This window comes from Leptodactylus fuscus, chromosome 11 (genome assembly GCF_031893055.1).
Source record: "Leptodactylus fuscus isolate aLepFus1 chromosome 11, aLepFus1.hap2, whole genome shotgun sequence".
NCBI classification, from domain to species: domain Eukaryota; kingdom Metazoa; phylum Chordata; class Amphibia; order Anura; family Leptodactylidae; genus Leptodactylus; species Leptodactylus fuscus.
In genome coordinates, this window is record NC_134275.1 from 63,058,530 (window position 1) to 63,067,754 (window position 9,225).

The 9,225-nt window shown below is 45.0% G+C and overlaps 1 protein-coding gene across 3 annotated transcripts in view; it reads left to right on the top strand.

Moving 5' to 3' along the window:
* PLS3 (plastin 3) overlaps nucleotides 1-6,049 on the top strand; it is a 49,876-nt gene extending 43,827 nt beyond the window's left edge. For all 3 annotated transcript variants that reach the window (XM_075260537.1, XM_075260539.1, XM_075260538.1), the window contains 8 exons: nucleotides 463-558; nucleotides 1,099-1,294; nucleotides 2,051-2,129; nucleotides 2,710-2,824; nucleotides 2,910-3,043; nucleotides 3,691-3,814; nucleotides 4,212-4,336; nucleotides 5,435-6,049. In XM_075260537.1, the coding sequence (XP_075116638.1) occupies nucleotides 463-558; nucleotides 1,099-1,294; nucleotides 2,051-2,129; nucleotides 2,710-2,824; nucleotides 2,910-3,043; nucleotides 3,691-3,814; nucleotides 4,212-4,336; nucleotides 5,435-5,567 (1,002 nt within the window). In that variant the 3' untranslated portion in view covers nucleotides 5,568-6,049. The remainder of the gene's footprint in view (nucleotides 1-462; nucleotides 559-1,098; nucleotides 1,295-2,050; nucleotides 2,130-2,709; nucleotides 2,825-2,909; nucleotides 3,044-3,690; nucleotides 3,815-4,211; nucleotides 4,337-5,434) is intronic.
* The last annotated feature ends 3,176 nt before the right edge of the window (nucleotides 6,050-9,225 follow it).

The window sequence follows — 9,225 nt, forward strand, 5'->3', positions numbered from 1 at the left end:
GAATTTGGGCTGGCAAGGGGTGGGCGTCATTGACTTCCGGGGACAAAGGCCACCATCATAGGTCTTGTTTGCATATGCAACGCTTTATACAGAGGTGCAGTAAAATCCAATGCACCCTATGAATAGGTGACCCTTCCCTGCATGTTTAACCCTTTGCATTAGTTGCAAATACATCAAAATCTGCATGTTTGCCATTGAATTGTGCTGATATGCCTACCCCATTACCTATTCACTCATAGGGGGAACCTTTTGGTAGTTCTGTCTCCTAATCCAGAATGAAGGTTTAGCAATGCTCAGTTCTTAAAGATGTCGTTTTGCATAGACCCCTGCCGATCTGATATCAATAGGCTATCCTCCTAAGCATGACCCCTTCAATTACTCATATGGATAAGACGGGATGTGTTTTTTCCTTATCTTGTGCTTTATTATAATGTTCATTGCTTTTTTTGTATTTTTCTGCAGGACTCGAGAGCCTATTTCCATCTGCTCAACCAGATTGCACCCAAAGGGCAGAAGGAAGGTGAAGAGAGGATAGATATTAACATGTCTGGATTCAATGTAAGTTGTTCCCGCAGTGTCTGCCGCACATGCTGGGCAAGGGTTTGTCTACTTATTGTCGTCTTAGGCCTCGGAATCAATAGTCGCCATTACAACTCCCTTAATGCATTTTATCCTGATCTGTTACTGATGTCAGTGAAATTCGCCCTTGTTAAAGCAGTCGTGGCGTTCGGCCATTTTACGGACCCCTCGCTGACTCATTGCCCACAGAGTAGTTAGTCACCTTCATCTGGTGTAAGTATATGAGGGACCTTGATATATGCTTAACGGGAACCATCGTGTGGCCATGTGCAGGAGCACGGCAGGAAATCGACTCATCTGTCCTTAAAGGGAGTGTCACCGAAGCCCAAATGGATAGGCGAAAAATCAATAAGCCAGCAAAGGATGAAAAAACGCCATATATTATGTTTTCTGCAAGCAAATTGATGGTAGTCTATAAATATGTATATAGGTCCACATGCAGTTTGTTTAATCCTGCAAGGAGTTGCGTTTCTGGAGACCCCTTTGACACTGCAATTTAATGTTTTCCTCTTGCAACAGGAGAAGGACGACCTGAAGAGGGCAGAGTACATGCTGCAGCAGGCAGATAGACTAGGCTGCAGGCAGTTTGTCACGCCTGCCGACGTCGTGAGCGGAAATCCTAAATTAAACATGGCTTTTGTGGCCAACTTGTTCAATAAATACCCAGCACTTACCAAGCCTGAGAACCAGGACATTGACTGGTCACTCCTGGAAGGTGAGCCGTGCTGTGAGCGGTTTGCAGAATATACAAGGCTTATGTAGCATGCACTTGCATGGAGCAGAGTAGCGGGGAACGTTATAGGCATGGTGCTGATTTTGGAAGAAAGCAAAGTTTTACACATATTGAACATACTGTGCAATGTATGGCTGTTCCCTGCAGAATAAAGAGGCAGCGGTCCCTTTACTGCTGGACAGAGCTATGACCATAGGAGTGTTGCTGTGCCTGGCACATCTCGCTCTGTGTAGGGGCCGCGTTCTGCATTTCATCCAGCTAAGCAATGTAAAACCTCTTGAACTTGAGATTTTCATACCAATTCTAGTTTGCTAATCATCCTTAAAAACTACTATAACTATAGGTCTCTTTATTGAACGAGGTTTTGATGGGTTAATGTGGCGCTGCAAACAAACTTGCCTTTTACTGCCATCTATTGGAAATGCATGCTACTGCAGCCTCCTCTTTTTGTTCCGTATGCGTGTCTGTACTATAGCCTAGAAAATGCAACTTTCTGAAGTTTAAAAAAAATAAATAATAATCTCATAAAAATTCCTATTAAATTCAATGAAAATTTCTAAATTTGCTTTTTTTAATTAAAAAAAATATAATATTTCTATCGTATATATAATTTTATTTTCTTTTACATGGACATTTGCAATTTTTTAAAAAAATTGTACTGCCAAACGACATAGTCTAAATATGGTCAAAAGGACCGAATTTTTTTTCTTAAATTTAATTTAATTTTTTTTTTTCCAGGAGAAACTAGAGAGGAAAGGACATTCCGTAACTGGATGAACTCACTCGGTGTGAATCCCCATGTTAACCATATGTACAAGTACGTATCTCCTGCCAACCCTGCCAAATCTGCAAACGCTAAAAGCTCGCCGTATATCTTTATAGGCTGGAAACCTTGAGCTGTGTTTTGGTGCAAAAAAGTTAATGGTTGGCTTTTCTGTAAAGCAAAATTAGTAATGCAGGGATTTCATCATCGTACAGCAGTCAGGTGGCGCATGGCATACAGATGTGAGAACTTGGCCATGTAGATGATCCGACATTCCAGAAAGGGTTTTACATCAGGGATCCTACAGCAAAGCCATTGCTAGCTCGGCTTACGTCCTTTTATCTTCACGTTCCTGTATAGGGCTGAAGACAATTACAGAAACATATCGTATTATAGACAGGGGTTTGAGCCGAAGTAGCAGAATCCCTATGGGGCTGACGGCTTTAGGACCAAAAACTCAGGCCAGATGGGATTTGTAATATTGGCCATATAAAACAGACAATGCATGGCAATGGGGCCGACCTGCAATACTACAGACATCCTATAGACAAATATGGCGCTGTTTTTGGAAGAAAGCAGCCATGTTTTTCTAATCTTGGAGGGTCCTATTTAATTTTTTTTTTTTTTTTTGCAGCGACCTACAAGATGCCCTAGTAATTCTACAGCTGTATGAAAAGATTAAGGTGGCAGTGGACTGGAGCAAAGTAAACAAGCCCCCATATCCTAAACTTGGGGCAAACATGAAGAAAGTAAGTCCATGCAGCCTGTAGGGTTACGTTATGGTGAGGCGTCCCCTAATATTATTTATGTGACTGGTTTTCTTTGCTCTTCTAGCTTGAGAACTGTAATTATGCCGTGGACCTTGGAAAGCACAATGCCAAGTTCTCCTTGGTGGGTATTGGCGGGCAAGACCTGAACGATGGCAACTCAACACTGACTCTTGCATTAGTCTGGCAACTCATGAGAAGGTGAGTGTGAACTTTTCCCATAGTTACTATAAGGGGTCCCCTTTTCATGACTCTTGCATTTGTTGGGCGTCCCATATAAGGCCCAGTTCACATGTGTTTGGATCAGTCCGTTCCCCTCTCCGCATTTTTTGTGTGGAAACCACACGGACCCTATTATAGTCTATGGGGTCCGCGGGTTTCCTAAGTTAACCGCTTTTTCATGGGGATTAGGTTTCCGTTTGGGGGGGTTCCTAAACAGACTACCCGAACGGGAACCCATGCACAGATGTGAACCGGGCCTAAGAGACCTACGTAATGTTTAAAGTGTAATTCCCATTTTATTTATAATTTTTTTTATTATGTCATGGGGGGTGTTTGGTGCCCATTAGGGTAATAAACTTTATTAACCTATGTAACTTCCTTTTAAATAAAAAACAGGCTTTAACAGTCTCCTTAGCAAACCTGTAACTGAGCAGTTACTAGAGAGTCCGTAGGCCGCCGGAGGGGTTAGTGGACGGGCAGCTTGTACAGCGTCGCTGTTAAGTAAAAGGAGCGGCGCTACAATTGCCGGGGACCACTGAAATGCAGCGCACGGTGCTGATGTCCCGCTCCTATTACTTGACGTTTTTTACCATATGAAATTTAATATTTCACTGATGTTTCTCCAGGTATACATTCAATATGCTGGAGGGTCTTGGAGATGGAACGAAAGCGAATGATGACATCATTGTGAATTGGGTGAATAAAACTTTGGAAGAAGCTGGCAAGACCTCCTCTATTCAGAGCTTTAAGGTATTGCCCAATGATGTATATGGTTTGTTAGTATCTCAGGATACCACTAGTTCATTCCCTAATGGTTGGTAGGGGGCGCTAGAGAGGGCTATACTGTATTATCTAATCATAGGCACGGCTGGGTCTAAGGGTTGGAAATTAAGTAGGATTGATGGAAACCTTGTCCTAGACATCGAAGCATTGCATTCTCATCACAGACCATTATTTCTCCATCACCTGGTTTCTTTTCCATTATCTCCACTTTTTGGAGATTTTGTTCGTGTTTTTGCAGTATAAGTCGGTCCTGGTATCCGCTATCCGGAAGGAAAACCAGTTTTCAGAATTGACATGTAATTTCCCCATCAAAAAATGTCTTTGAAGTATCATCCGCTTATTGCGTGTCTTTTGCCTTCCTCAGGACAAGTCGATCAGCACTAGTCAAGCTGTAGTGGATCTGATCGATGCCATCCAACCTGGCAGTATTAACTATGACCTTGTGAAGACTGGTACACTGTCCGATGATGACAAGCACGAGAATGCCACGTAAGTATTACAGATTAGTGATGGGATTTTTTTCTTTCGCATTTCATAATACTGAGGTAAATAATTTTGGAGCAACTACTAAGTCCTGACTACAATATTGTGCTGCGTTGAGAAAAAGTACAGGAGTGTTAACTGTCTCCCCTCCCTGCACCACTGGTGTGCACCAGCAGTGTCTCCTTCCTTTACACTGGTGTGCACAGACTCCTTCTCCCCTCCCTGCACCACTGGTGTACACCAGCTGTGTGTCTCCTCCCTGCACCATTGCTGTGCCTGGACGCTTTCTACTCTCCCTGCACCACTGGTATGCACAGGCTCCTTCTCCCCTCCCTGCACCACTGGTGTGCACAGAGTCCTTCTTCCCTCCCTTCACCACTGGTGCGCACGAACTCCTTCTCCTCTCACTTCACCACTGGTGTGCACGGACTCCTGCTCCTCTCTCTTCACTACTGGTGTGCACGGACTCCTTCTCCCTTCCCTGCACCACTGGTGTGCATGGATGCCTTCTCCCCTCCCTGCACCACTGGTGTGCACGGGCTCCTTCTCCTCTCCCTTCACCACTGGTGTGCACGGACTCCTTCTCCTCTCTCTTCACTACTGGTGTGCACGGACTCCTTCTCCCTTCCCTGCACCACTGGTGTGCACGGGCTCCTTCTCCTCTCCCTTCACGACTGGTGTGCACGGACTCCTTCTCTCCTCCCTGCCCCACTGGTATGCACAGACTACTTCTCTCCTCCCTGCACCAGTGGTGTGCAGGGACTCCTTCACCCCTCCCTGCACTACTGGGGTGAAGTATTGGATATCAGTCACTTATGCTTTAATGTAGAATAGAAACCATCAAACACAATGTATGACAACTGTAATCCACCTGACCTTTTAGATTCCGCCATGACCTCTATATATACACGAAATGAGTTAAATACACTATTGTAAGAAACCTTACTTGGCTTTCTCTGTGTAGTATACTGGCTTGCAGATTTACAGTACAATGTAACTAAAAACATAGTAATATCCTAACAATAGCCAACACGCTTACGGAAAACCCCTTTAACTTTTTGGGATCTCTTAACTCCAATGTCATTATTTTTGTTTCTTCTCCAGATATGCCGTGTCCATGGCCAGACGAATTGGAGCGAGAGTATACGCCTTGCCCGATGACCTTGTGGAAGTGAAGCCCAAAATGGTTATGACTGTGTTTGCCTGCTTGATGGGTCGAGGAATGAAGAAGGTGTAAATGTCACATTGTCGCCTGTGGAGGAGTGTGACATCCACCGAGCGTGTATGGCTTACAAATCCTGACAGTTCGGGGCCTTTTCGCACTGTTGAGAACTTTTTGACGGTGGCAAGATTTGCTTTGCAACATTAGAAACCTCCCAATCCTCAGGAAGAAGCGCTGTACGCCTCAAGTGCTCTCTTTCCAAGCTGAACTGTCAAGATCACACCAAAATGCATTCATACTTGGACCCACTTTTGCTCTCATAGTAATAGGTAGGGGGGTCATAATGTAATACACGGATTGTGACAACCACGTACACTATAATAATAGACATCGCTTATGATGTTGTGTGCCGCTATAAGGCATGTCTACTTGAGTATAGAGGACCAATGCCCACGATAGCGGTCATATTGTGCCCAATGGGCATGACTTCATTCCATACCAATACTGCACAAGTCACGCTTGTGATGCTTGAGACCCGACGTCAGAAAACATACTAGCTATGCACACACCCTTTCACTACCAGAATCCGTACATAGCGGCCACCCCATGGTTGTAGTATGTGTTTCTGATTTTTCATCTCAACCGTCATGTCCGGTTACTATCGAATGCATTTTTGTCTGCATCTTGGTTCGCACTTCAAGCATTACCATAAAGAATATTTTTTTCCTTTTTTTTTTTTGTATAAGGCCTGCATGAACATTTATTTTTTTGTAACAATTTTTATTTAAAATTCTATCTGCTATAAAAACCGACTTGTTTTATCTGGAAATGCTGGGTTCATTTGTGCCAGAGACCACACGCTGCACAGAAGCCGTATGTTTGACATGTTTGCATTCAGGGAAGCGGAGCGTAGGGCCAAAGAATTAACATCTACATTAACATCTCTATTTCCGTGTATTTATGATATCGCTTTGGCATCCTGTTTGCTAGACTTGTACGATCGTGCTGCTGTTTTATGCTGTTGATGATGATGTTACGGAGGTAAAGCAGAAATCAAATAAAGACGAAGTTTCAGCACCGCGCGTCTGTTTCAGATTTCTACCAGGCGACCTGAGTTTGTCCTGGGCATTACAGCCTCTTACACGGGACTGTGAAAATACGTGGAGAGTGTATGGCGGTATAGAAAATAGTGTGCTAGATGGAAAAACAGGACTGGCACACTGACAAAGCTTACGTTCATATGGGGCAACATGTGGTTAGCACTGCAGTCTTGCAGCGCTGGAGTCCTGGGTTTGAATCCTGCCAAGGACAACATCTGCCAGGAGTTTGCATGTTGTTCCCGTGTTTGCATGGATTTCCTCCCATACTCCAAAAACATACTGATAACAATCTACATAAAAAAACAACTTGTGTTCATGTGCATGGAGCCCAAATCTGTGTTTAGTATGATCCCAAGTTACCCCCAGTTATGGCTGCAGGATTCTAGAATTTTATAATTTATAATGGTTCTTTTACTAGGATGACCCCCTTGAGGAGGGATGAGTGAGGGCCATGCTCGCAAGAGCTTACAATCTATAAAGTGGAAGGGGGTTACGAGGTAGAAGTGCTTGTACAGTAGACCAGACATTGCTTAGCTTTGGCCCAATTGCAGATTTCTAAAATGGTCAACTTAGTCTGTTTTCATAGACCATGTGATTCTGGACCAACAAGTAAGGTTGCTGCTTTTTGCCTGAAAAACCTCCCTGAAGTTCCTGCCACTAGGTGTCTCCCTTCTAGCTAATTTACAGTTAACTGCTTTGTCACTTATCAGAGTCCAACCCCAGCAGCAAGATGGAAAGACTGTGAAGTGAAGGGGGATCAGGTTTTCTCTATTCACATTGTGCATACAGAAACAAGGGGCTGATTTTCTTCACAACCTGCACAGACATGTCTGCAAACTGCATAGACAGAAGATTCTGCACAATGCACAGCTTAGGCTAGGTTCAGATCTGCAGAGGTCTCAATCCTTGGGGGCCCGAGCAACGGAGGAGTGGACTGCTAAAAGAGTAGTTACCTACAGACCCCGTAGGCTGTCATGGGGTCCATAAGGTTTCCAATGTTTTTTATAGTGAAACGGACGGGAAGAAAATCTCTCTCTGCATGTATATGGGATCTTTCCACATGAACAGATGGCAATGTCTATCAGCACTGCTCTTACACTGCCATATGCAAGAAGGAAATCTCAAGTGTGGTAGGTTCCTTTATTTTGTGTACAATGAGCTTTGACCTACTTTGGAGTCTGGGATCACGTACAAACCACAGAAATTTTGAACCTCTGGACCTCAAGTGGTGTGGGATGATTGTGCAATGCTTCTTGTGCATTGACATGCCAGTTTATACCACTTGTCGCAAACTGACTGAGTCCTTGTACCGAGACACCTTGGTTTATCATTCTGGCAGATCACTATATGCATACCTCCCAACCGTCCCGATTTCCGCGGGACATTCACGATTTCGGTGACGTGTCCCGGTTAGAGGGAGGTATGTCCCGATTTCAACTCAGATCTGCGTCTGGAGGAATACATACGCAACTAAAGCAAGGAGCTGTCACAGCTCAGCTCCTTGCTTTGCCGCTGCACTCCGGCTAGTGGCTGTGTAGATGTAATGTGATGACGTCACATCGTGCCTACAACTGTGTTAGCGAGACTGCGGAGAGAGTGGCGGGGGAGCGAGGAAAAGGTGAGTGTAAGTGGTTTTTGTGTGTAGACATTGAGGTGGAACATGAAACTGGGGGCAGATGAAGGAGAGGACGGCATGACACTGGGGGCAGAGATGGGGGGACATGAGTCTGGGGGGCAGAGATGGGGGGACATGAATCTGGGGGGCAGATGAAGGAGAGGACGGCATGAATCTGGGGGCAGAGATGGGGGACATGAATCTGGGGGCAGATGAAGGAGAGGACGGCATGACTCGGGGCAGAGATGGGGGGGTACATGATTCTGGGGGCAGAGATGGAGGGGGGACATGATTCTGGGGGCAGAGATGGAGGGGGACATGAATCTGGGGGCAGAGATGGAGGGGGACATGAATCTGGGGGCAGAGATGGAGGGGGGGGACATATAATTTACGGGTGACTGTAGGAGGATTATACTGTGTGGGGGCACTTGGAAAATGAATGAGAATGGGCGGAGTCAACATAAAAGTGGGTGGAGCTAAATTTGCCACACATTTTGTCCCTCTTTCAGTTCTTCAAAAGTTGGAAAGTATGGATATGCCTGGGCTGAGATATCGGCTCTGGTCAATGTTGTGTATCCTGGTGTTGGGAGAACAAAAACAAACTGTGATGATGGCAAGAGGTGAGTGAAGGTGAAGCACTACGTGGATGGATCGGCGCATAGTAATGTATTCTGTACTGCAAGAGAAACCAGACATCACATCTCAAGTCTAGCGCAGCAGTTAGAAGGTATTTACATGACAGGGCTATGAGCCAGATGTCCAGTTACAGATATCCCATTCACCTCACACCATCACTCTTAAAGACTATCATGGTGCACATCAAGATAACAATGGAGGCAGGGATGGGGATGGAGACCACGTGGACAATGCCATGAAGAGGCCTTCACAAGGAAACGTTATCCTGCTCCTCTTCCTGGCGTTGCAGTGTGGGGTGACCTGTTGTACAATAGTGAGACCCCTCTAGGCTTCATTTTAGATACAGTTTGGTGTTACATTTATTTATGCAAGGAACCAGCAG